The sequence below is a fragment of the Leucoraja erinacea genome, chromosome 1, assembly GCF_028641065.1.
Source record: "Leucoraja erinacea ecotype New England chromosome 1, Leri_hhj_1, whole genome shotgun sequence".
In the NCBI taxonomy this organism is placed as follows: Eukaryota; Metazoa; Chordata; class Chondrichthyes; order Rajiformes; family Rajidae; genus Leucoraja; species Leucoraja erinaceus.
The window spans coordinates 89,792,875-89,819,779 of NC_073377.1; the positions used below are offsets into that span (position 1 = coordinate 89,792,875).

The window sequence follows — 26,905 nt, forward strand, 5'->3', positions numbered from 1 at the left end:
TAGATCGTGGTTGAAAAAATGAAATGGGGTCTGGAGCCATACTCATGAGTATGCAGATCCACAGGTATCAAATCAGCAGATAACGTGGGTGGAATGTTTTTGATAGAATTTGAAAAGTGTCTGATAAACATCAATGATGTTGAAGTCCCTCATCTTTGCAACTACCTCTCATCTGCAACTTACCTTGCCAGTCCCGTGAAACTAATTGCCTTTCAGATTGATGCTCATTTTTTTCCATGGCTGAATCTTTCATAAGGTCACATTAGAAAAATATCCCCAACACAAACATTTTGTCTTGTGCCCATTTTGCTGTGTTGTTTTTATGGTAAGCCTTACTGTGTCCTTTGGTGAATATTGTCTTTATTTGAGCAGTTGCTCTTCTATCTTTTCAATTGGATCTCTAATGTAGTCAAGAATTACTTTCACTGATTTTCTGCAATTGTGAGTTTCAAACTTTTCCGACAAGTTTTTCTTAATTTATTTCTCTCATTTACAGATTAAAAAAAATGTGACTAAGGTGGACCTTGGGGTATTTGCAAATGATCTAGTAGCAAAAGCAAATTCACTGGTAAGTTATTTGTGGAAAATTTAGTCTCTGACACAATTTGCTTTCTCCTTTCCCTCTGCTCTCAGCAAACACATCTACAGTGGTAGGGAAACCACATTATACATAGTACATAGTAGAAAATCCAACATGACTCACATTTGTGTTTTTTGGTGCTGTGCTAACCTAAAAATAAATGATGTTATTTCCCTCACACCAGTGCTCTATTTTAAAAAAAAATCAACGTATTATTAAAATAACACACATGCGTGTCACAAACAAAATATTGATGTTGATACCCACAGACTTTGGCTCAGTTCAGTTGGCTGCTGAACAACAAACAATTATGACCCAGCTGCTGCTATGACCGAAGATAGATACAAAATGCTGGAGTAACAGCGGGTCAGGCAGCATCTTTGGAGAAAAGAAATGGGTGATGTTTTGGGTCAAGATGCTTCTTCAGACTGAGAGGGAAAGTAGAAGTGCTATGACCTGTAAGCCGCTTAAGGTGTTTTTCAGGACTGACTGCATAATTAATAGATGCTATCTTTCAAACTTTGGTAATTCAATTTAAATCTAGTTTTTGAGGTTCTGGTAAACTGTAAAGCACTGTCTCGCTATATTGAAACAAACTTGATTTGAATAAACACTGAACTCCTGTGAGTTTTGGCAGCTCCGATTTGTAGATCATGGTGATCAAACCCTGAGCCCCTTTTGTTTTTGGTCAGAATTAACCGAAAATGTCTGCTAGTTAATACTTTGTTGCAAACCATGATGTAGAAACATTGAAACATAGAAAATAGGTGCAGGAGTAGGCCATTCGACCCTTCGAGCCAGGACCGCCATTCAATATGATCATGGCTGATCATCCAAAATCAGTAACCCGTTCTGGCTGTTCCCCCCCCATATCCCTTGATTCCCTTTGCCCTAAGAGCTAAATCTAACTAGCTGTAGCGACAGAACAACATAAGTGCTTCCTGAAAAAGCTATTCAATATCTGTTGCAGGAAATAAATGTCGCCAGTGCATGTTTTGTTTTGCAAAATGCCACTTACATTTGTAAAGCGATCAAGCATTAAGAGGAACCGAGATGAGTATCTATTTCTCCTGCACTTCCAATCTTGGTATTTTTTTTCCATCAGCGCTGCCATTTTAATTGTCAGTTTCTTATCTTTTGCTTGCCCTTCCTGAAAGTGGCAGTTTATGCCAAGTAAATAACATTTTAATTCTCCAATCATTTGTGCGTAGAGCAATGACAAGCTCCTTCTAAAGACACACAATCCTGTTACTGTCATGCCATCCACTTGTTCTTGCAGCTGAGAGGGATGATCCTGTTCAAAGAGATTGGAGGTTATATGACCAATTTATAGAAAACCGTTCAATCAAATATTTGATTGCATTATAAATAGTTGTGGGTTCTATATAGAGTACTATATTGGCGAGCATGTCTGTAATTTATTGGTGTGTGACTGTCTATATGCAACTTATTCAGCCCGCAGGAGCCTTGGCAAATGCATTAAGAGGATATGCAAACAATATTCTGGAAATATACAGGCAGCAAGTGATACCTCTCGAAGCAGGAATGGTAAGAAAAGTGCAGAAAAAATGTTTGCTTGATCAACTTTGCACATTATTTAAGCCTGTTTAAGATGTGCTTTGAATTTGCATTGTACAGCCATATTCTTTGCTATTGATATCAGAAATGGTCAGCTATCATCTTCTTGCCTCTATGAAAGGATTTTTGCCCTTTGGCCTTGCTTTTGTTCAAGTAAAAAATTGCAGGCTCTGTAAACAAACCAAGTCCCCAGGGTGGCACAGTGGTGCAGTAGTACAGTTGCTGCTTTACAGCGCCATAGTCCCGAGTGCTGTCTTTACTGAGTTTGTACATTCTCCCTGTGACTGCATGGGTTTTCTCCGGGTCCTCCTGTTTCCTCCCACATTCCAAAGACATACAGGTTTGTAGGTTAATTGGCTTCTGTAAATGGTCTGTTGTGTATCGGATAAAACTGGTGTGTGGGAGATCGCTGGTTGGCGTGGACTTGGTGGGCCAAAAGGCCTGTTTCCACGTTGTATCTCTAAACTAAACCAAACTTTCAATCAAAATCAATTCTTATTGTTACTGCTATTAAATGGTTGAATGATCGCAAGTAAACTACTTGCTGGAAAATAGGTGGAAGATTTTTTTTTCAATCAAAGGTGGAGACAAATTTTACATTAGAATTGGATGATGTTGATATTTAAATAATGAAAATAATTGGATAGATAATTCCCAAACAGGCATACCTTGTAGGAGAAGGTAAAATCGGGCCATGCGGGCTGGGGAACGATGAGGCTGGAAGCTTGGGGGGGCAGGGAGCCGGGGGAGAAGGTAAAATCGGGCTGGAACGTTGCCTATTTCCTTCTCTCCATATATGCTGCATCGCCCACTGAGTTTCTCCAGCATTTTTGTCATACCTTCAATTTTTCCAGCATCTGCAGTTCTTTCTTAACCATCCTGTTTTGAAAGGTGTTTTGGAGATGCTGCTGCTAGCCAACTCCTGGAAGATCCAATCCCAATGGTTGACTGGCGATAGACTTCATGGCTCTGGCAGTTTCAGCTGTCAGCTAAAATAGTAGTGAATTGAATTTCTTCACTTTATAGCCTTTTTTAGGGAAATTAATTTGTTCTTCCATCAACAAACTTCCCCTGATCCTTGTTTACAGTTAGTTGTAGATGCAAGTTTCTATATTGCCTTAAGATTTTGCACTCTTTTGGGCAAGTAAAGAAAATTTGTTATACTTGTTGCCCACTTCAAAGGAATTATCTTTCCAGGTGCGGCAGAGGTTCACCTGCATCTCCTCCAACCTCATCTATTACAACCGCTGCTCTAGGTGTCAGCTGAACTACATCGGTGAGACCAAGCGTAGGCTTGGCGATCGTTTCGCCGAACACCTCCGCTCGGTCTGCATTAACCAACATGAACATTGACTTCTCCAATTTCCGGTAGCCCTTGCTGTCTCCTCCCCTTCCCAGCTCTCCCTCAGCCCTCTGGCTCCTCCTCTTCCTTTCTTCTTCCCTTTCCTTCCCCCCCCCTCCCCCCCCCCCCCACATCAGTCTGAAGAAGGATTTTGGCCCGAAAGTTTGCCTATTTCCTTCGCTCCATAGATGCTGCCGCACCCGCTGAGTTTCTCCAGCACTTTTGTCTACCTTCGATTTTCCAGCCTCTGCAGTTCGTTCTTGAACATTTTCTCCTCCCCTTCTCAGGTCTCCCTCAGCTCACTGTCTCCGCCTCTTCCTTTCTTCTTCCCACCCCCCCCACATCAGTCTGAAGAAAGGTCTCGACCCGAAACATTGCCTATTTTCATTCCATTGATGCTGCCACACCAACTGAGTTTCTCCAGCATTTTTGTCTACCTTCGATTTTCCAACATCTGCAGTTCCTTCTTAAATATTTCCTTAAATAAGTTTTCCACATGTAATCAGAATTTCAGACCATTTTTAAAAAATTGATATGGGCAGCTGCTGAACTGAGGCTGAATGGCACTGCTGCTCCAGTTATGACATAATTGAAATTACTGACTCACCTGGGTAGTTGAAATGTAATCCTGCAAAAAATGTAATCTATTAAGATCAAAAGCCATGCCCTGGTTACTATTTACAGCAGTTACTGTCATCCCAAAAAACACCATCTAGAGGGTAATCTGTTTTTGAAAGGTGACCATCTCGATTCACATGCTTGCCTTGCATATCCTGCTTTAATTTTCTGCAGATAAAAACATACTTCTATATCAACTTTATATCTTATAAATTACTATGAATTTGTAGTGGCTGTTTCCATAACCTGTGTAATAGTCACGGTTCAATATTGAAATCATTCCATGGGGTGGCGCTGTGTTTACTCTGTAGAAATTGTTTCCACTTCTAGCAAATTCTGATATCTGGTGATTCTTTCCTGTCTGAGATATCTTGATTAACATTTATGAATTTTGCTGGTTATGTTAGCATTTAGTTGAAGGAAGTCTTTGTCAACAATTATTGATCATTATAAGTTAGGACTTTGGGCTTGATGGCTGGAACGCAGCTGAATTAGTGTTCTCACTTTATTACAGTTGCAGCTCTCCTTATCAGCCATATGTTTGGGCTGCTGAACAGTTTTAGAGTAACTACCAAATGGTTTAATATGTTTGCCATGCATTCCACACCTTGAACCATGGCAATTTGTTTAATTTCCTCAAGTGAAATTGGATTTAAGGCTTTATGCATATAATGTAAGCTATAGAGGTTTATGATACAATAGTCCAAAGCTGTTTATTTGAAATCAGGTCTTCTCAAATTTCAATTGCCTTTTGTTATTTAATATTTGGTCTTTGATTTTTGATACTTCAAATTCGTTTATATTTGGTCGAGATTTAATCAAAGCTACAAGGGGTTTACAGCAGCATCTAATCTCGTTAAGGAGTTTCTATAGTTATTATTGTTTGTCTGAAACGCATCTTGAATCTTATATTCAATGATTTATTTTTCATTAACCTTGTGTCCCTTTAAAAAAAAAATTAATTCCAATTCTTGCTTTTTTTAAATGCTTACCAGAGATATGTTGAAGCACGGGTAAGAATTTCTTGTTTCATGGCCATTGTGAATGTATTTCCTGATTGAAGACCATAGTTATGTTCGTTGAGAAGTTAATTGAGACTTTTTAGAAGAGGGCAAACCTGCTATGTTTAAAAAGCTTGAAACCTTTGTACTATGCTTGTACCCCTTCTTTTTTTAAAGGCCACATTCTTAAATAGTGTCATGCACACACGAGTTTTCAGTTTTGGAACTTTATTTTCCAGTTTGGGCAAATATGGATTTTCTAAGCTTGATAAAGAACTACATTTTATCTTGTTCTAATAAAAGCCACAAATATAAGCGCATGCATGCCAAACATATTTCCATTTTTCATGTGTTTTGCCTTGCAATTGCAAAAAAATGTGTGCCCACATGAAATTCAAATATTCTCTGGATTCCTGTACAAAAGAAACACTTTGTTCTTCTGGGTACTGAAATGCTAGTTAAATTAAAAAAAAAACCCAGCAACAAACAGCCCCTAGATTTTTTTATTTCTGCAATAAATGATGTTGAGCCCAAGATGATCAAGTTCTTGGGCAACCAATCCAGCAACCAATTGGCTAGGAGCCAGTTTGCATACAAAACCATTCAGATGCAGTGGCTTTTTTTTCTCCATTACAAGGAAATAACTCCAGCAGATGGGAACGTGAGGGCTTCTCAAGCCTGCCCAGCTAATCAATACGATGGAGGCTGAGCTACCCCAGGCCTGAGCTCCTCTGTGCTGAGACCCAACTTAATACCATGATCTTGCAAAAAACGATCTAACTCCACAAATATAGTTCTAACAAGTTGGTCTCTACAACTCCAGGGAAGAGAATTCCAGAAATTCACCATTCTGTCTTCATATCTCTCTTTAACTGAGATCAAATGTTACTGGCCTGAGCCCAAAGGTTTTTTTTCATCTGATAAACTCCTCTCTAATATTATCATCTGCGTAGATCTGTATGTAAGATGACATTTAAAGCACCAATCTCTTTTTAACCTTTTATTTTTATTTTTTAACTTCGTATCAGGAATAAGCGGGCATTTCTCGGAGCATCTTAACCTAAACCCATCAAATAATCCATTGCGTCCTGTATTATTAGTGTTATTTGAACAAATTAACAAATGTTGCTACTGTATTCTTGTAAGTAAAGGAAAGGGTTAAATCAGTGATTTAAAGGTTGTGCGAGTTACAGGTGGATGTTAATCAACAATTACTTGTGTCAAAAAAATCTCTTTCTGGTGTGTCATTGTGCAAATATATGCATGCAATCTTGAGAACATTTGATTTCAGTATCTTGTACTGTATTTGAAAATACTGATTAGAATTTGTATTGCTTTATTATTGTCGTGTGTACCACGATACAGTAAAAAAACATTGCATGCTATATTGTTGAATCATACTATACATGAGTACAATCAAGCCATATGCAAGCATAAAGAGAAAAATACCAGAGGCAAAATATAGTGTTATTGCATTCTAGTTAGAGGGAGTGCAGGTAAAGGGGAAAAAATGCAAGCTTTGCAAAGCGGTCGGTTAGAAGTTTGGGGCCACGCCCTAGTTTAAGGGAGGGCCATTCAGTAGTCTGATAATAGCAGGGAAAAAGCTGTTCCTGAATCTGGTGTTATGTGCTTTGTATCTTCTGCCCAATGGGGAAAAAGAAACAACCAATGGTCCTTGATTATGATGGCTGCTTCCCCGAGGCAGTGGGACATGTAGATGGAGTTGATGTTGAAAGGGGAAAAAGGGGGGAGGAGAAGGCTAGTTTGTCTGATGGAATGGGCTCCATGACTGACCAATTTCTTGCAGTCCTGGGCAGAGCTGTTGTCAAACCAAGCTGTAATGCATCCCGAAAGGATGCTCTCTATGGTGTATCTGTAAAAGTCGGTGTGAATCTCGTGAGAAATGGTAATATTCCTTGGTCTTCTAAGAAAATAGAGGCGTTGGTGTGCTTTCCTGGCTATAAGAATGTGGTTGGTCCAGCTCAAATCATTGATATACAGTATATGCTGTTCTGTGTACGATAAGCAGACCAGATGGAAAATTTTAGAACCCTGGCCAAACAGCTAAGCAAACGGGGAGCAAATGGAATCAACTTGTATGTGACGTATATTTTATATAATCTCTTACTGAGGTCAGTTAAACGTATAATTAATGCTCCAATAATCTATCACTTTTGTGTCATTGCTGCTGTACAGGTAGAAGTTCTGGCTTTTCGAAGTTTACTTCTATTAATATCCTGTCAGATATTTTAGGTGCACATAGGAATAATACATTTTCCAGTGATCAGGCTAATAAGTTTAATGAGAACAGTAGGAAACTGGAAATTAATGAGTTTAATAGGAATGTCAATCTCTTTTTTTAATTTTATGTTTGAAAATACAGGGTGGGGAAAGGGAGGAGAGATGAGTACCCTTAATGATTTCTGTCCAGTTTATACTGCTACGCATAATTGTCTGTCCATTTCAAGGGTTTATTGATTGCCCAGTGTTCTTGACCGTAATGTTTTTGCCTGGAACTTTTGTCCTCTAAACTATTTGGCATGCCATTCTTCAAAGTCTGGATGAATGATCAGGCAAGATCTTTAAATTAATTCTATCATTCAAGTGGGGTATTACAGCTCATCTTCTTTCTCGAATTACCAGTTAATGGTGGTTTATGATGTAGCCAGATTTTCCAGGGCATTTCTCTGGTGGGAGGAGGGAAGGATATTATCCAGCCACTCTTCACCCATTTCAAATTAATCAAATTTTGTTATTTCTCAGTTGTAGCTCGGTATCAACAGTACACTGGTCCATCATCAATCATCTTGTCTTTTCCAAAATCCTTGGAAATTCAAACAATGTAAACATCCAAGTTGAAAGCAGGATGAAGTGAATGTTTAGATATAGCCTGCATGGGCAAAACATTTCCTTTGCACAGTAGCAAATATTGACATTTAACAAAAATATCCTCATTTTGCATTTAACAATTTTATCTCTTTTATAATTTACAAAACCTGTTTACTTTAATAGAGTACGTTGAATCACAGTATTGGATTACTGCAGAACATAGCAGCAGGCTTAAAGGTAAATCTTTTGTTGTCTTCTTGAATTTGAATATATTTTTGTTTTGCACTTGCTCATGTTTTGTACCTGGTTTAGTGTTGTACAAAGAATGTAATGCAAAATAAGGATATTTTTTTATCCTGTTGTAGTTGAGCTGGTCATGTCAGCTTTTCCCAGTGGATATGAAATGGTGCCTTCCATAAACTTTCATTTCATTACTTACTGTTTCAATTCCTGTGCAGACATCACTCCAAACCTCTGTACAGAGTAACCTCAGCTGAAAAACAATAATTAAATCTGTATCCCTCCCATTGATGAAAGTGTAGTTAGTGTTGTACCATTACTGTGTTCTACATGTGCTCATGTTCTTCCAAGAACACTGTCATAGTGCTTGACAGTAAATGATTTCAGATTTTGAGCTGATCCAGTCCATGCACAATAATCAATGTGCTAAAGCGCGATAAAGGAGTCGGACAATGTCCACATGAGCCGGCTTAAGACACGCCGCCAATACAATCTCAGGCTTTCTACCCACATCCAACACAAATGTCGAAATGCCATTTCTCCTGTTCCAACACCCGACACAGCAACACATATGGGCAGTCCTTGAGGGCAGACGGAACATAGGAAAAAACAATCCCGTGTCGGGATGTTGGAACAGGAGAAAGCGTGCTCATTGCTCCCGAAGACGCAAGAGCACAGAGGAGGGCGACGACTCCTGCTCCCGCGCAGCCAGAATAAAAATCACCAGGAACCGTAAGCGGAGTACCGTACACTAATTCTCAACAACACCTGCGGTAACTCATCGACCCAATCCGGGCCTGTGAGCCCTGCTTTCAAAGCATCATTGAGATGGCGGTGGAAACGCTCAACCAACCCGTTGGATTGCGGATGGTAATCCGTGGTGCGGTGCAGCTGAGCACTCAACAGCTGGGCCATGGCAGACCACAACCCAGAGGTGAACTGTGCACCCCTGTCAGACGAGATGTCCACCAGCACACTAAAACAAGCTTTCCAATGAGCAACAAGGGCGCGAATGCATGTAGTGGCAGAGGTATCAGCAATCGGACGGAACAGCCTCCGGCCATCGAGTGAAGCGATCAACGATAGTAAACAGACGAGTAACCCCTCTAGACGGGGGCAATGGACCCACAATAACAACATAGATATGGTCAAAACGCCGCTGGGGCACAGCAAAACCCTGCACGGGTGCCCTGACATGGCGCTGGATCTTAGACGCCTGACAGGAGATGCACGTTCCGTCCCAGTGACCGACCTGCTTACACAGACTATGCCACAAACATGCCACCTGCCGCCACCAACGCAATCATCACCCAGATGGATGGATGAGCCAAACCATGAACAATATCGAATGCACGGTGACGCCAAGCTGCAGGAAGGATGGGTCTCGGCCGACCAGTCGACACGTCACAGAGGACCGTGGCACCAGCAGGGCCAAACCGCACATCCTCCAACACCAAACCAGAAATAGCGGTATGTCACGCTGTGCAGATCCGTGATCCGACGGCTTGCGATCACCGATGTTCAGAATCCGCTCACACTTGCTGAGCCCGAAAGTGCTCAATAGGAGCGCCTCCAGGCTGTCGTACTTGCCGGCGGCTGGCGAAGAAAATGAACGAGATGACCGGCCATGTCCTGATCCAAGTAATAATATTTTGTGTCGTCAGCAATAATGTGCCGAATATGAAATTTAGCCTCGGCCTGCTCAAGCCATACGTGCGGCTTCAACGTCCAAAACATAGGCAATTTAACCGCAACGGCGTTCTGCTGAGCTGTAGGGCCGGCGACTGCATCTGGGGGGCTGTTATCTGCTTCCATTGTACGATCCAAAACCACAGTTTGGAAAACGTCGAGGTCACCAATAAAGTGCGAAAAAACAAAAAAGGAATCAAAAACAAGAGCAGTGTTGCTGAGCCCAGAGTAACTGCATGTGTCTGCAGCAGGACACACCCTCTACTTCCTTTCTAACCCCCGCCCCAAGTCACGTGCCTCTTATCACATGATGAACGAGGATTCGATTAACCAGTGGCCCAACCACCAGATGGCGCCAGTGCCATATTTAAATTTAGCGATGCTCCAAGAACTTACTTGAGTGCAGGAAACAACTGTGTGGGAGTTCTTGCAGTTTTTGATACATGTTCATAGTTCATTACAGCATATTGTTACTATCTGTTGCTGCTCCACAGGTGAAAGTGGAAGGTATAATTACTGCTGTTGAATCTGCTCAGTATCTAATTCACCACAACGGCACTGAGATCGTAAAGCAGGTAATGTTATTTTACCAATCAGTAGATAATCTCAATTTTGATTTATGTACGTCTCATGTGTTTTTCTTGATCTACTTCACCTAAATGATGACATATCTAAAATATATACTTCTCACCAGGAAATCTATCACTTCATGAAGAATCTAATTGGCTACTTCAAAGAATATTTAGAGTGGACCGAAGATGTTGTAAGTATTGCCAGACCTACATTGTAAGGAAACTTAGTAAAAAAAAAAATGTTAATTGCACTATATTTATTTAAATGGCGTTTGTCATTTCTTCAATCTTTTGAATATTTGTCTTTCTCAATCTTAAATGAATCTAATGCTCTGGCTTCTGCCATCCTCTGGGAACTTAGAATTTTAGAGATTTGCTACCTTTGGATAAATCTCTTCACATCTCGGATTTAAATGACCAGTGCTTTGACTAGTACTTTGTAGCCATGTCCCCTTGCTTGTGACTCTGCCACTAGTGAAAACATCTCAACATTTGCCCTGTCAAGGTCCACCTCCTTACTATCATGTATATTTGAATAAGATCACTCTAGAAGATCTGTCCAGAGAATCACGCTCTCATCTCAGGAATCATCTTGGTGTATCATCTTTGGACTGCCTCAATGCTACTGTATAGGGACCAGAAAGATGCGCAATATTCATGATGTTTGAGTCAATAATCGAAGATGAACATTTCTAACATTCTGTGCAACTAGCAAGACCTCCCGAGTAATAGAACTCCAAGCCCTTCAAAACAAAGGCCAAAATGCTCTGCTGCCTTAACTATTTGTTCACCTTTGTGGTTCATTCACTAAAATACCTAGATTCCTTTTGAATCTTTCCTATTCTGTCTCTTACCACTTACATAATATTCCACCTTTTGATGGATCATAATGTCCTTAACAGCATCACAGAATGTCCTTCCACCTTTTACATACCATTGGCCAACTTGGAACCCTTGTGCTTTGTTCCCTTCTCCAAGTCATTAATATAAATTGTAATCGATTGAAGGCTAAGAACTGATCTCTGGGATGTTCTACTAATTGCATTCCTCCAGCCTGAAAAGGACCCATTTATTCTAAAGGTAGACACAAAATGTTGAAGTAACTCAGCGGGTCAGGCTGCATCTCTGGAGAACATGGATAGGTGACTGAGGAAGTGTCTCGATCCAAAACGTCACATATCCATTTTCTCCAGAGATGCTACCTGAATCTGAGTTGCTCCAGCATGTGTGCATCTTTGGTATAAACCAGCAGCTGCAGTTCATTTTAATTACTCATTTATTCTAGCTTTGTTTTCTGTATGACAGCCATTCGTCCACATATCCTCCTTCACATTGGGCTCTTAATATTTGTATGATTCTCTTGTGTTACACTTTGAGTATCTAACTGCACTACATCTACTCTTTCCCAAGTTTAACTCTCCCTGACACATCTTCAGAGCTCAAACACATTTGTCGAGCATGAATTGCCTTTCATAAAACAAAGTTGATGGTTTATTATATTCAGCTTTCCTAAATGGTCAGTTATTTCCCCTTTGATTATTGACTCTAGCATCGGGCCAACAATTGGTGCTCAACTATATGGTTTTCCGTTCCCCACTTGCTGTCTTCCTCCCTTTTTTTTGAAGAAGGAAGTCACATTGGCTGTTTTCTAATCTTTTAGCATCCTCGTGGAATTTGGTGAAATTTGAACATTCTCTGCCAATCTATATACTATATGTGCAGTTACTCCCTTGGGTACAGGCCATTGGGTTTGGCAATATATCAGCCTTTAACCCCATTAATTTCTCCAATAGTTTAACCCTTGTCATAGAGCGATACAGCATGGAAACAGTCTTTCGGACCAACTTTCCCACATCGGCCAACATGTCCCAGCTACATTAGTCCCACTTGCCTGCATTTGGTTCATAGCCTCCAAACCTGCCTTATTCATGCACCTGTCTTAACGGTTTCTTAAACATTGGGTTAGTGCCAACCTCAACAACCTCTTCTGGCAGTCTGTTCCATACTCCCACCACCCTTTGTGTGAAAAACAATTACCCTTCAGATTCCTATCTTTTCCCCTTCACCTTAAATCAATGACCTCTGGGCAAGAGATTTTGTGCATCTACCCGGTCTATTCCTTATGATTTTATACACCTCTGTAAGGTCACCCCTTAACTGCCTGCGCTCCAAGGAATAGAATACCCCCCTACTCAATCTCTCCCTATAGCTCAGACCCTCTAGCCCGGGCAACATCCTTGTAAGTCTTCTCTGTACCCGTTCCAGCTTGACAACATATTTTCTATAACATGGTGCCCAGAACTGAACACAATATTCTAACTGCGGTCTCACCAATGTTTTATACAACTGCAACATCACCTCCCAACCTCTATACTCAATACTCTGACTGATGAAGGCCAATATGCCAAACGCCTTTTTGACCACCCTATCTACCATGACTCCACCTTTAAGGAACAATGTGCGTGTACTCCTAAATCCCTCTGCCCTACAACACTCCCCAGAGCCCTACCATACACTGTGTAGGTCCTGCCCATATTAAACTTCCCAAAATGTAACACCTCACATTTCTCTGTATTAAATTCCATCACCATTCCTCCGCCCACCTGGCCAATCGATCCAGATCCTGCTGCAATTTTTCACAACCATCTTCACTATCTGCAAAATCACTCACTTTTGTATCGTCAGCAAACTTGCTAATCTTGCCATGTATGTTCTCATCCAAATCGTTGATATACAGTAGATGACAAACAGTAACGTGCCAGGTACCGAACCCTGAGGCACATCACTAGTCACAGGCCTCCAGTCTGAGAAGCAATCTTCCACCATCACCCTCTGCTTCCATGAAGCCAATTTTCTATCCATTCAACTATCTCTCCTTGGATCCCATGTAATCTAACCTTCCAAAGCAGCCTACCTTGTCAAATGCTTTGCTGAAGTCCACAAATACAGTATCAACAGCTCTGCCCTTGTCAAACATTCTGGTCATGACTTAAAAAAAAAAACTCAATCAGATTTGTGAGTCAGGCCTCTCACGTACAAAACCATGCTAACTATCCCAAATCAGCCCATGTCCATCTAAAATTGTTGTTGGGATTTTTGAAAATTCTGTTATTTGCAATTAACCTGTCTGGTATCTTGGGGATGTTTCCAGTGTCTGCCTCAGTGAAGACTGATGCAAATAAATTACCATTCATGTTATTCACCACTCTTAATTTTCCTAAAATTATTAAGGGATTGGACACGCTAGATGCAGGAAACATGTTCCAGGCCATTTAGAACTGAGATGAGGAAAATCTTTTTCACGCAGTTGTGAATTTGGAATTCTCTGCCTCAGAAGGCAGAGGCCGATTCTCTGGAGGTCGATTCTCTGGATGCATTCAAAAGAGTTAGAGCTCTTGGGGCTAGCAGAGTTGAGGGATAAGGGGAGTAGGAAGGAACAAGGATTGTGAATGATCAGCCATGATCACATTGAATGGCACTTCTGGCTTGAAGGGCCGAATGGTCTACTCTTGCACCCATTGTCTGTATCTGAGGTCTCATACTTGCATTACTTGCCTTCCTATCCGTATATCCATTACAGTATTTACTGTTCAGAGTAATTTAAACAGCATGAAACAGGCCCTTCAGCCCACCATGTCCATGCTGAACATGATGACCCATCTAAGCTGGTCCCATTAGCCTGCATTTGGCCATATCCCTCAAGCTTTTCCATCCATGTACCTGTCCAAGAGTTATTTAAATGCTGTTATAATACCTGCCTAAACATCCCTCCTCTGCTGCCTTGTTCCATATACCTGCTGAATGTTGTTCCTCTGGTTCCTATTAAATCTTTTCCTGCTCATCTTAAACCTATATTCTCTGGTTCTTAACTCCCCTACCCATTTGATGCCTCTTCTATTCTTTCCCTTAAACTTTGCCTATCCATCTTCTCCAGAGAAGCTCCCTGACCAGCTGTTATTCTTGCACTTTCTATAGTTTCTATAGTTAAACCTGAAACTCCTTCCTGTTGCGCCTGTTCCACTTAGGCACCTTTTTAAGCGACTGCAGGAGACTATGCGGTCCCCACATGTTCGTGAGTGGTTGCCGAGTAGTCGCCTTCATGGTAGTGAGGAGTTTCCGCATTCTTGGAACTAGTGGCGGCCTCATTATGGTCGCTGCAAATTTATCAACATGTTGAAAAATTAGTGGCAACCAGAATGAAGCCGCCATGGAGAGTAGCGAGAATTCTCGTGCTATATGTAGGTCGCCAGGAGGTTGCCAGGAGGTCGAAGGTTCTTGTAGGTTGTAGCCAGTGCTGACCGGTGAATTTCATTGGCTTATTGGGGAAAAAAAGCAGTAGTTTTCAGAACCAAGGATAACTGACCAGTAATGTTAATATCCGCCGAGCTTCACAGTCGTGTATCTCTGGCTTATTAAGTTGTCTCCACTCCTTCTCCCCACCCCGTCTCCCCCTCCACTCCCTCTCCCCCCCCCCCCCCCCCCCCCCCCCTTTTAAAGGACTTGTGACCCTTCCAGTACACTGTGCTTTCACCGTCTTAATTACAGCGCCACCCTTCCTGTTCAATGTGGTGTGTGTCTGTGATGTTTGATATGTATCACATTGGCTGAAAGCTGCTCGTGTTTTGGCTTTGCACTCAGACAGCACTCCCCCTGCTTGCCCTGTCTCTTGCCTGCATAACTTGCTGGTGAAGGAAGAGGTGCGTGTGTGTGCGTGTTCCACTCTGACATTCGCCATTCCAGTCACCAGTTTTTCAGCGACCTACTACGACGTGACAGTCGCCTGAAAAATCACCTAAGTGGGACAGGCCCATTAAGCCCCTTACACTTAGCCTGCGTATTCTCTCGCCCTCGCCTACAATCAACCTGTTACTGGAACAGTTCCATCTAATTTAATGTGAGATACCCTGGGACTTGTTAAATACTTGGTTACAAGATATTGTCCTGCACCTATCTCCTTCACTACCCCAACTTATGACAACACACTGGCTTTGAACTGATTTTATGTTGTTTGTGGGATGTTAGCAGATTTGCCATTTATTGCCCAGTACCGATTACCCTTCAAGCTGCTGGTAAGCTGCTGCCTTGAATTGTTTGTTCATTTGGTGAGCGTGCTGTGATCTGGGGAGCTCCAGGATTCTAACCCAATAACATTGAAAGATTCTGTCACAGTCTGGATAGTCTCTGACTTCATTCTCTTTCGATCCTTCCTCCCACCCTCTACCACGTACCAAAAAAAGCATCTAGTGCTTCTTGTTTAAGAAGGAACTGCAGATGCTGGAACATCGAAGGTAGACGAAAATGCTAGAGAAATTCAGCAGGTGAGGCAGCATCTATGGAGTGAAGGAAACAGGCAACGTTTCGGAAGGGTTTCGACCAAAACGATGCCTATCTAGTGCTTCTTTGCAGTTTACTATGATTATTGTGGCTATTTATTCCAAAGTGATTAAACAGCTATGTTTCTGATTGGGAGAAGTGAGATTTGTTTTCCTTGGAAATAATGCATGTTCTTTTTTGCAGATGAACAATGAAGTTGCAATCTGTAAGCCCGTTGCTAATGTGGTGGATACAGTTGACATGATACTATGCGGTTTTATTGTGGATTCCTTGGTAAAATAAAAAAAAATCTCTCCATTTTATGATGCACCGTATTTTATTTTGGTCATTTGTTTGACTGTCTTGGAATAACTGGTTTCTGTATTTTGTTTCTCTGCTGCTTTTAGAATGGATTTTGGTTTAGCCTTGGGTGCTGTACAATATTTTTAATTCCAAGTATTATAATTGCTGTGAAGTTGGCCAAATTCTATCGACGGATGGATACAGAGGACGTATATGATGAGTGAGTATAAGAAGTTTGCAGAAGTAATTTCTCCATGTTATTAGTGTTCTACTTTTGTCAAATACTAGGAATTGTGAATCCATTACTAATTATTATTATTTTTAAAAAAAATTCTATGCACAGCATTGATTAAAATTCATTTTCCAGATAACTGATGTATATCTTTAATTGAACGAATGAGTGCATAAGATGATTGGGCAGGAGTGGGGAGGAGAATTTACTAGTTTTCGTCCATTGTATACAAACACAATCTTTCCAAATTTTATGATTTCACAATGGATTAAACCAATTGAAACTAGACTTGTGCAGCTGTTCTCAGACAATGGTTGTTCTTGTTCTTATTCTATAAATTAGGTAACATAAATCAAGCATCTTTGTTCATGAACAGCTGATAATAGAGTTGCTGTTTCCTAATGCTTGGTTTGATCCTAATTTTTTTTTCCCTTGTGTTGGACAAAAGTAGTGCTTTGCAAAATAGTAATATTCTTCCACTCTCTTGTTACTCTTGAATTTCTTGCCTCTTAATAAGTAATGGAGAGTGCAAATTTGAACCTTCACTTGTTATACTAATGGTTAGAATCTAAATTCTACATATTCCTTTTCTCCTTTACAGTTCCTCTGTATCAGGGACTTGGCATTTTACTTTGTGATAACCATTGATACCCTTTCCACTTTCAGTTCAGCTTTTTTACTTTGGGCATTCATTACTGCTTTCAGTCAGGGATCAAATGCAAGTTGGACAAATTCTGCTCATTTATGACCTCTAGTTTTTGTTTGCGGAAAAGTTAAAAGCTGATGAACCGAGTTGATTTAATGCATTGAAATGCACCCAATAAATTTATCAAATAAGACATTGTTCATGGTAAAAGTATACCTGCTGCTTTGATGTTGTCTGTTCATCTTAACATTATTCCCATTTCTATTCCTGTGTAGCATTGAGAATATCCGTATGAAAATGTAAGAATTTATTTTATATTGGTGCACCTTGAGGATTAAATTTGTTAGACTGATAGGGTAATTGTTTGTGAAAGGTTGCACTAATGGTGGCACGTAAACGTGAGAATGCAGTGGTGTATTTAAACTAATTTAAATTGCATTTAAGTGCAAAATACTTCTGAGCAAATATTCGGGAGGGGGGTAAAATTGAACAAAAATATTGCGTCATGCACTTTAATTGCATAACTTTTTTTGACTTATTTTTGCCTGCTTGAGATAAAGCTGCATGTAAATATTAACAGCATTTTATAAAAAATAAGTTATCTTGATGCTGTGTATTTAGGGTTAATTAGGTATTTGCCAATATAGGATAATACTGCAGATCTGGAAATGGAACAAGTATAGCTTTGTTTTGAAATGGGTTTAGCAATGCAGACATACTTCACTTTTCATTTTATGTCATGCATTTTTTTTAAACTTGAAATCCCAAGCTTTTATTTCCTTTTCCCTGTGCATATTGTTCATCTTTTGTTGCAGTTTGGAAAATGGTAGTAATGGTTATCAAAATGAGCATTCACATGATAATCAAAGTCCAGTTTTAATAAGGTAAATGCCTTGAAGTGAATCTATGCATGCTACTATTTCCTCAGGGAATAGATTTATCTATAATCACTGCAGATGTTTCCTTGCTCGAGCTAATCACTTAAAATCCTCTTAACGTTTGCATGCTTCTTTAAAACTAACCAGCACGAATAGTGTATGTACATTTATAACTGATAATCTGCCAATTTACTATGCTCCACAGCAAATGGAATTGATTACTCAATCAAAATTTGGCATGGATATATATTAAAAATCTAAAATATTTACAGACTAATACTACTTTCATCATAAAGGACTTTTAATTCTGTAATCTCATGAAAATCTACAAAAAGCACGAGTTAAAGGTTTGCAGCACCATTGCTGATCAGTGCTAGATGGTTTACTTGCATTTGATATATATTTCTGCACGGCAGAAATGGTGGAAATTTACTTTCGGATATTAGTGCAGTAATATCTTCACAATGCATGACCTGAATAGGAGATTTTTTTCGGGCACATCTCAAAGCGTGTGACTTGCATTGGCTTAATGGCATCATGCATGATTTATGGAGCAGATTTTTACATGAGGCACGATCACTATATGATCAAGTTGGTTATCGCTTTGTTAATTTTTCAGTATTTCATTTGGTGTCTTTGGTAATCATACACCGGAGAGCTGCAATTTCAGATCTGTGAATTATTTTAGGCCGCAGTGCAAAAATTCAAGAGGCTTATTTTTTTACCTGCATATCTGGTGGGTAGCAGAGAATAACGAAAAAATAGTTTTGCTTGTGGTAAATTTTGGCTTTGAAATGCCTCCAGAGTTTTGTGCATGTCAGTTAGCAGGGTTTCAAACCTGGTTGCTTCTGACACGTTTTGTACATTAAAATATAACCAATTGTTTCCACAGTTTAGGATAATAACAATAATGGCAAATCTTTAGATTAAGTGAAACGTACTTTGTGTTTTTCAAAACCCATTTAAAAAAAAAAAAAACATAATGTTGGTGTCTTGTTTAGACTAATTTGAGCAGAGCAAGGTTCTGAAGTTTTAGATTTAAATATTTTAGTTAACGAAAGTTACAAAACCAGGTAGCTTGAGCAATAACACACCACTGTCAGAATTTGAAAAGTTGTATTGTACTTTTAGAAGCTTTACAGGAAATAATTACCATTAGAAATATCAAGCTAATTCTAATGTGTAAACTGGTGATAGTTCCTTCTGGGTATGGATAATATTTCATTGATTGAATAGTTTAATACTGTGAAAGAGTGCAGTTTGTGCGTAAACATCAAGCTCCAATCATTTTTATTATACACGAGCATGCCGGCTAATATTTTCATGAGATTTATAGTTTTTCATACACTGTGCCACCTTGATTATATTTTAAATACTGGTCAAAGGCAAGAAAGCACTTCTCTAAACATACGATGAGATGTCTCAATCTAAATTCAGAAATTTATTTTGATATGGTCACTTCCATTTGAACAAAGCATGGTAACGAAAATTTTATTTTTAAAAGTACAATCTCAAAACAGTTGAATAAATAATTGTTTAATTATTGTAAAATACCACTTAATTGCTTCTGGGTTTTTATTTTATGACAATAGCGCTCTACCATATGATACTTTGACCAGATTTCCCAGGGCTTCTGCTCCGCCAAAGCATTCTGGTTGGTGAGACACACCTGTCTTTGGGTTTGTTAAGGTACTAGATATACTACATCTTTCACTTGTATATTTTTAAAAAATATCGTGGAATAGCACAATATAAGAAGGCAAGACCAAATAACCTTTTTATGTCCTCGGTGCTGTACAAACTGAAGAGTAGGAAGCTTAATAGCAAGCTCCTATAGATGGCAACGTGATCATGTCTAGATAATCTGTTCTTCAATGTTCATTGAAATGCAGAATAGGATTGCAACAGTACTACATTGTAGAGGTTTCTCTGTGTCAAAAATGAAACTTGGCCATCCTGTATGATTTTAGGTACAAAAAAATATTTTTAGTTGCCTGTGGGGCAGTGCCAAGTATTCACAGAACAGCCCAAGCAGCATGTGCAGCATCTTATTAGGTTAATGCCCAACAGAAACTACACAGTATGGTTACCAGGGTTACTTGTCTTGCATGAAGATGTGACAACAGCTAGAGATGGGAAAGCTTTGTTACATTATTATTATTATTATTATTATTATTATTACCTTATCAAGTAGGATATTTTCTTGATTACAATTCCTTGCCTCTGTTCATTCCCGCTCTAATGTTTATGTTGTCAATTTGGCTTGCTTTGGTGGTGGTTTGCCCGGGTGTTGGGTTAGGTCCAGACTGAGATGTTGGAGCCTCACTTTATGTCAGGGTAAACTGGGTGGGAGTTGGGGCTGGGAAAAGGTGGGGCTGGAGAGGATGGATAAAGGATGAGGGTTAAGAGGGGGCTTAACTTTGCTGGCATCTCTTGGCAGACCGGGTGCAGGGTTGCATTGTTGACAGTACCTGGATCATTGGTCAGGGGCCATAGGCTGAAGCAAGGGCTGGAGATGCTGCTGGCACATAATGTGAGGAGTTAGTAATGTAGCCGAGGCCCAGGGCAAGCAGTGAGCTTGCAACAATACAAACATATTCTGATCAAAAAAATGTCTTTGGTACTGGGAAATCAGAGATCACAACAGGCAAGCCTCCAGCAGATTTGGTCTTTGGGAACAGATACAACCGAATAAATTCTTTCCTATACCATGTCCTTTATTCATAAAATAGTGTTGGCAATCCTAGCATTGGTGTTGCCATGGGTACATGGGTTTTTGCTACACTGTTGTTACACATGATGTTATGGGGTATTTTGCATCTTGAGAAAACTGATGGGATTATGGTTTAATATTTCATCAAAAAGATGATTTCTCTGACAATGTAAGAATCCTTCAGTGCTACAGTAAGTCTTTTTTGTCTTTTTGTCTTTATTTTTGTGATTGATTATTTGGAAAGGAACTTAAAACCTCCACCGTGATTCATGGCACCAAGAGTATTATTCACTGAGCCATGATGATGACCTAATTGTTAATTTATTGTAATATTATAAACTGCAAGGTCAGTAATCAAGATTAATGTAAAGTATGGAACTGTAGCTGTTCATCTTTAGACAAGAAATACAAGTGAGAAATGAAGATCTTCAGTCTTGGTCCCATCTCATTTAAAATGGCATTTAAAATATTTTAAAATTTAAAATAAACCTTCAATTTATCTTTTTTGATACCTAAGAAATTTGTTGATCTTGGAATAAAACACATTTAGTTGCCTTTTGAGTGTAAATACTACAATTCCATAACTCTTTGTGAGGGGAGAAATATGCGGTGATGTGTAGTCATAGAATGATACAGTGTGGAAAAGGGTCCTTCGGCCCAACTTGCCCACACCGGCCAACATGACCCAGCTACACTCTTCCCACCTGCCAACGCTTGGTCCATATCCTTCCAAACCTGTCCTGTCCATGTACCTGCCTAACTGTTTCTTAAACATTGCTATTGTCCCAGCCTAACTGTTTCTTAAATGTTGCTATAGTCCCAGCCTTCTGCAGTTGTACAGAGCCCCAGTGAGACCACACCTGGATTATTGTGTGCAGTTTTGGTCCCCTAATTTGAGGAAGTACCATTCTTGTTATTGAGCGAGTGCAGCGTAGGCTTACAAGGTTAATTCCCAGGATGGCGGGACTGTCATATGCTGAGAGATTGGAGCAGCTGGGATGAGAGGGGATCTCATTGAAAAATATAAGATTGTTAAGGGCTTGGATACTCTAGAGGCAGGAAACGTGTTCCTGATGTTAGGGGAGTCCAGAACCAGGGGCCATAGTATAAGAATAAGGAGTAAACCATTTAGAACAGAGACGAGGAAACACTTTTTCTCACAGAGAGTGGCGAGTCTGTGGAATTCTCTGCCTTAGAGGGCAGTGGAGGCAGTTTCTCTGGATGCTTTCAAGAGAGCTAAATGGGGCTCTTAAAAAAAAAAAATAGCTGAGCCAGGGGATATGGGGAGAAGGCAGGAACGGGGTACTGATTGGGGATGATCAGCCATGTTCACATTGAATGGCCGTGCTGCCTCGAAGGGCCAAATGACCTACTCCTGCATCTATTGTCTACTCAACCTCTCCCTATAGCTCACAGCCTCTAGTACTGGCAACATCCTCGTAAATCTTTGCTGAACCCTTTCAAGCTAAGCTTGATAATATCTTTTCTATAACATGGTGCCCAGAACAACAGAATATTGTAAATGTGGTCTCACCAACGTCTTATACAACTGCAACATGACCTCCCAAATCTATACTCAATACTCTGACTGATGAAGGCCAATGTGCAAAAGCCTTTTTGACCACCATATCCACCTGCGGCTTGACCTTCAAGAAACCATGCTCCTGCACTCTAGATCTCTCTGCTCTACAACACTCCCTGGAGGCCAACCATTCACTGTGTAGGTCCTGCCCTTGTTGGACGTCCCAAAATGTAACACCTCACAATTCTCTGTATTCCATCAACCATCTTCAATGCATGCAAAACCACCCACTTTTGTATCATCAGCAAACTTGCTAATCTTGCCCTGTATGTTCTCATCCAAATCATTAATGTAGATGACAAACCGTAACGGGCCCAGCATCAAACCCTGAGGCACAGCACTAGTCACAGGCCTCCAGTCTGAGAAGCAAACCTTCCACCGTCACCCTCTGCTTCGTTCCCTGAAGCCAATTTACTATCCATTCTGCTATCTCTCCCTTGTTAGATCCCATGTGATTTAACCTTCCAGAGCAGCCTACCATGTAGAACCTTGTTGAATGCCTTCCTGAAATCCATGTATACAACATCTACAGCTCGGCCCTCATCTACCTTTTTGGTCACGTCTTCAAAAATATTAATCACGACCTCCCACGTACAAAACCATGCTGACTGTCCCTAGTCAGCCCTTACCCATTCAAATGCCCGTATAACCTTTGGATGGGTAAGGGCTCCATCAGAATACTCTCCAGTAACTTTCCAACTAAAGATGTTAAGCTCACCGGCCTATAGTTCCCAACATTTTCCCTGCAGCCCTTCTTGAAAGGAGGCACAACATTTGCCACCGTCCAGTCTTCCGGCACATCTCCTGGATATAAGGACCACTCATAAACTTGACAATTATTATTATATCTTCTGTGAAATATAAATATCATACATTGCTGTCTATTGTCCACTCAACCTCTGTACATACACAACTCTGTGGAAAAATAGCTTTATTTCCTCCAGGAGTTTCCAGAGGATTTGGAGCATTATCTAATTTACATGTTTATTGATTGCATGCTTTTGGGAGTTCTTATCTATTAAAGAATTTTGCTAATTATTGATTCTTCTCAGTGGCTGAGTTCTTCAGTTGATATATGCTACTCCTTTCAATGTTGGGCTGTTCAAGTATTCACTATGCTATATTTGCCAAGCACTGCTTTTATTTGGGGAGTTCTAAAATGTTAAACTGTGCTATTATTTCCATGATTCCACATGTCTCTCATTTGATCGTACATGTGTTTTAAATATTTCCATTTCGTATATGATCTGATATGATATGTCAATTTCCTTGGACTCTTTGTTTTTCTACAAGATTTCATTCCCTATCTGCTTTTTCTTACTTTCCCACCATTAAGGATATTTTTGTTAAATACTCTTACCTACAAGGTGTATTTTAATTGGCTTTGCAAAGCTCCTACAATTTGTGTGGTGTTAATGTTTTAATGTTTCTATTTGCACAACATATTGCAGAAAACAAACTGCTTGAATTTGGGAGGCAATTCTGGGATACTTTTTCACCTTGTCTACTTTAGTTTAGAGACACAGCATGGAAACAGGCCTTTCGGCCCATCGAGCCTATAATCAAACAGTGATCTCCCTTTCCCAGATTATTGAATGGTTTTATAATTTGAGGATTTGTGTCTTATTTAGTCATCCTGAAAAAATAAACGTTAATCTGCTTTTAGCAATTAATAAACAAATAGTTTTTCTGATGTAGAGGTAAAAGCATAGAAAAATAGATGCAGGAGTAGGCCATTCGCCCCTTCGAGCCAGCACCAATATGATCATAGCTGATCATCTAAAATCAGTATCGCGTTCCTGCATTTTCCCCATATCCCTTGATTCCTTTAGCCCTAAGAGCTAAATCTAACTCTCATCATCAAAAAGCTGCTTTCTAATAAATTTCAATAACATTCCCTTTTCCTTAGTTTGTTAGCACAAAACTGCAGCAGGCCTTTCGGCCCTTCCTCTTCTGTTTTATAAAAACAGAAGAGAAAGAAAAAAAATATTCTCAAAGAATAATTCAAAATATCAATTGTAGAAATAAGTCTTCTTTCTCCTTGTGAAGTCTCCTTTATCTCCTTTATTGCTTTCCCCTCCATAATGTTCGACTTCCTAACAGTTTTAGCTTTTCATTCTGTCAGCTGTGGATATAATAAATTAGAGCACATCCCTTCTCACACCCCTTAAGTATTCATGCAGAATTTCAATTTAATACAGTCCTGGCATCTAATCAATTCCCAGCATTTATCATTGGAAAACAGTTGCATGCAGGTACTGCTGGTGTTTGTTTTCCTTCTTCCCATTATGGCCCAAACCCTGAGGTTACTTAAGGTCAACAAAATAGTTCCATATAAAATCATAAATAAAGCTACAGCTTTGCAAGAAGCCATTTGGTCCACTTTGTCCTTGACATTTTGAATAAAAGAGCTATCCAACCAGCCACTTGCCCTGTCCAGAGTCTATCACTCTGCAAGTTGAGGCTCTTCAAAATTATTTGCATATTGTTAACTTGGTGAACAGATACCAAACTGAAAGGATGCCCAATTCTGATTGTAAAGCTGGTACTTGGAAAGAGCTGCCTAAAGATGGGCAGGATCCATGAAGTAAGAGAGAATGAATGTGTAAAAACAAAGCCTACTTGACAGTGTGAATTAAAGACGCTGTCCCAACAGCAGAAAATTAAGATGCGGGTTAGTTTGTTGTCATACACACCAGTGTGTAATGAAATTACTTATTTGAATGAAGCTTATAGAGAAAACAGTATAAACAAAGTAATGGTAAGTACAACAATATATACAAAGATGAACAGAAAAACAGCAGAATGTTGCAAAGATTGTAACGTATTCTTTTCCAATGATAAAAATCTTGTAATGTTCCAGTAATTGAATAAGTAGGGAACATTAATGGCTGTATTTATTTCCGTGTGAAAAGTTCTGGTATACTGAATTGGATCAGGAAATGCCGCTGTACCCTCCAACAATGATTTCAATTGTTATTAATTAATTATGTTTGAAAGGAAGGGTAGTTGACTTCCCTTTTAATGCCTTTGCAACAATATTTTTTTCTGAGGTTTTGAACCTTGTACAAATAAAAATATTCGAGAGGAGATTTTATAAAAATCAAAAAAATCTGTCATTTAAAATGAACAGCCAGGAGTTGCCTGAGACAGAAACAATGCATAAAACTTCATTTTGTCTTAAAACAGAATGATTCTCTAAATGCTGGGTTGAAACCCTTCTGTGTGGCTTAGTCTGTAGATTCCTTTTCGTTGTAAAGTGCTTTGGCTTTGCTTTAATTTCAGACCTGTGAAATCTTGTGTCGTATAAAGCTGTGCAGTTTGTTGCATTCAGATCTGTTCTAGTAATAAAAATGTTTGACTTTGCTCAAATTTAATATTTTATATTGCTTAAATGTCAATGGTGATAAGTATGTAGAAATGTTAATGGGTCAAAAATAATTTGACCAATAAAATGTTAGAATTTAACAAATGACATTCGTATGAAATGTTTTCACTACTAAATAAATAAGATATTTTAAACAAATAAATAGTTACAATGCAGCCATTGATTAGTTGTATTAAGTTTAACCTTATTTCTTTCTGGCATTGTAGCAGTATAATGGAATACTGGTAGATGAACAGGGCAGCTTCTTGGAGGTATGTTTCTTAACCACCATCTTAATTATTTTGTTCTGTGTAGAATTACATTTCTTTCAAAGTCTGAATGTAAAATTGAGATGAATGTGATCAACATGAGTCATTTAGTTTCTGATTATTTTTTGGTGTGCAAATTGAATTTCTAATGTTTAATGCAACATGTTAATGAAATGCTAAGCTAAAAGGAAACTTTCTGTACAGTTCTCGGCAATGAATTGTGAAACCTATTTGTGTTGTAAGACATTCAGATGAAAATATTTCTTGATATTCACCAGAATTTTTCACTTTCTATCCAGTTTCCTTCCTTTTTGCTTCTCAAATTCAATGTGTCCTTTTGTTTCATTCTTTGTCCCTCATCAATGTGGTTTCTGATCCCACCATTAGTTCCCTGAACACATCTATGCTACGTGATGTGCTGGAACTGGGATAAAAGACCTCCCAGCAGCCACAGCCATCTTCCTTTGTACACGGTACAACTTAGACCATTGGTATGTTTTCCCTTTTGAAGTCCATTTACAATTTCTGCTAGGGCTCCCTACTACCTCATTTGGTTAAATTCTGCCTTGCAGTTGAGGTCAATCACTGCTGCCTGCCCTGTGGAATTTATCTACTCTGAACTTTGAGATTAAGGCAGTTAAGTACCCAGAGGTCCTCGTGAAAATGAAAGTTATTGATGAGCTGGTATTGGAGTATAAGGTACACTTGATGGCAATATTAATGCTATCTTCGGTCTGATTGCGAGTTGAGGCAGCAATTGGTTGAATTGGATCTGTCCTTTTTGTGACGAGGACATACGTGGGGAGTTCATGGTATTATTTAGTAGCTACCACTGATGTAACTGCACTGTAACAGCTTGGCCAGAAATGCAGGTAGTTTTGAAGCACGGGTCTTTAGTACAATAAGATAGACACAAAATGCTGAGCTCAGAGGGACAGGCAGCATCTCTGGATAGAAAGAATAGGTGACGTTTTGGGTTGAGACCCTTCTTCAGACTGAAAGTAATGGGAGATATAGACTATGATGTGGAGAGATATAGAACAATATAATGGAGATTGAGTTCGGGGATATGGCCTGTATACGCCTGGAACAGGGATTGTTCAATGTACCCTACAAAGGCAGACATAGCTGGGGCCCATGCAGGTGCCCATAG

The 26,905-nt window shown here is 39.6% G+C and overlaps 1 protein-coding gene across 6 annotated transcripts in view; it reads left to right on the forward strand.

Moving 5' to 3' along the window:
• prom1a (prominin 1a) overlaps positions 1 to 26,905 on the forward strand; it is a 142,443-nt gene that overhangs the window by 108,971 nt on the left and 6,567 nt on the right. Inside the window, exons 18-28 of one of the 6 annotated variants that reach the window (XM_055638723.1) lie at positions 497 to 568; positions 2,036 to 2,128; positions 5,114 to 5,131; positions 8,132 to 8,185; positions 10,372 to 10,452; positions 10,572 to 10,640; positions 15,967 to 16,056; positions 16,170 to 16,285; positions 17,759 to 17,827; positions 19,414 to 19,510; positions 25,711 to 25,755. In XM_055638723.1, coding sequence (XP_055494698.1) covers positions 497 to 568; positions 2,036 to 2,128; positions 5,114 to 5,131; positions 8,132 to 8,185; positions 10,372 to 10,452; positions 10,572 to 10,640; positions 15,967 to 16,056; positions 16,170 to 16,285; positions 17,759 to 17,827; positions 19,414 to 19,483 — 732 coding nt within the window. In that variant the 3' untranslated portion in view covers positions 19,484 to 19,510; positions 25,711 to 25,755. Of the gene's footprint in view, positions 1 to 496; positions 569 to 2,035; positions 2,129 to 5,113; positions 5,132 to 8,131; positions 8,186 to 10,371; positions 10,453 to 10,571; positions 10,641 to 15,966; positions 16,057 to 16,169; positions 16,290 to 16,898; positions 19,376 to 19,413; positions 19,511 to 25,710; positions 25,756 to 26,905 lie in introns of those variants that run through there. The other 5 variants (XM_055638740.1, XM_055638731.1, XM_055638747.1 and 2 more) reach the window with 5 other exon arrangements.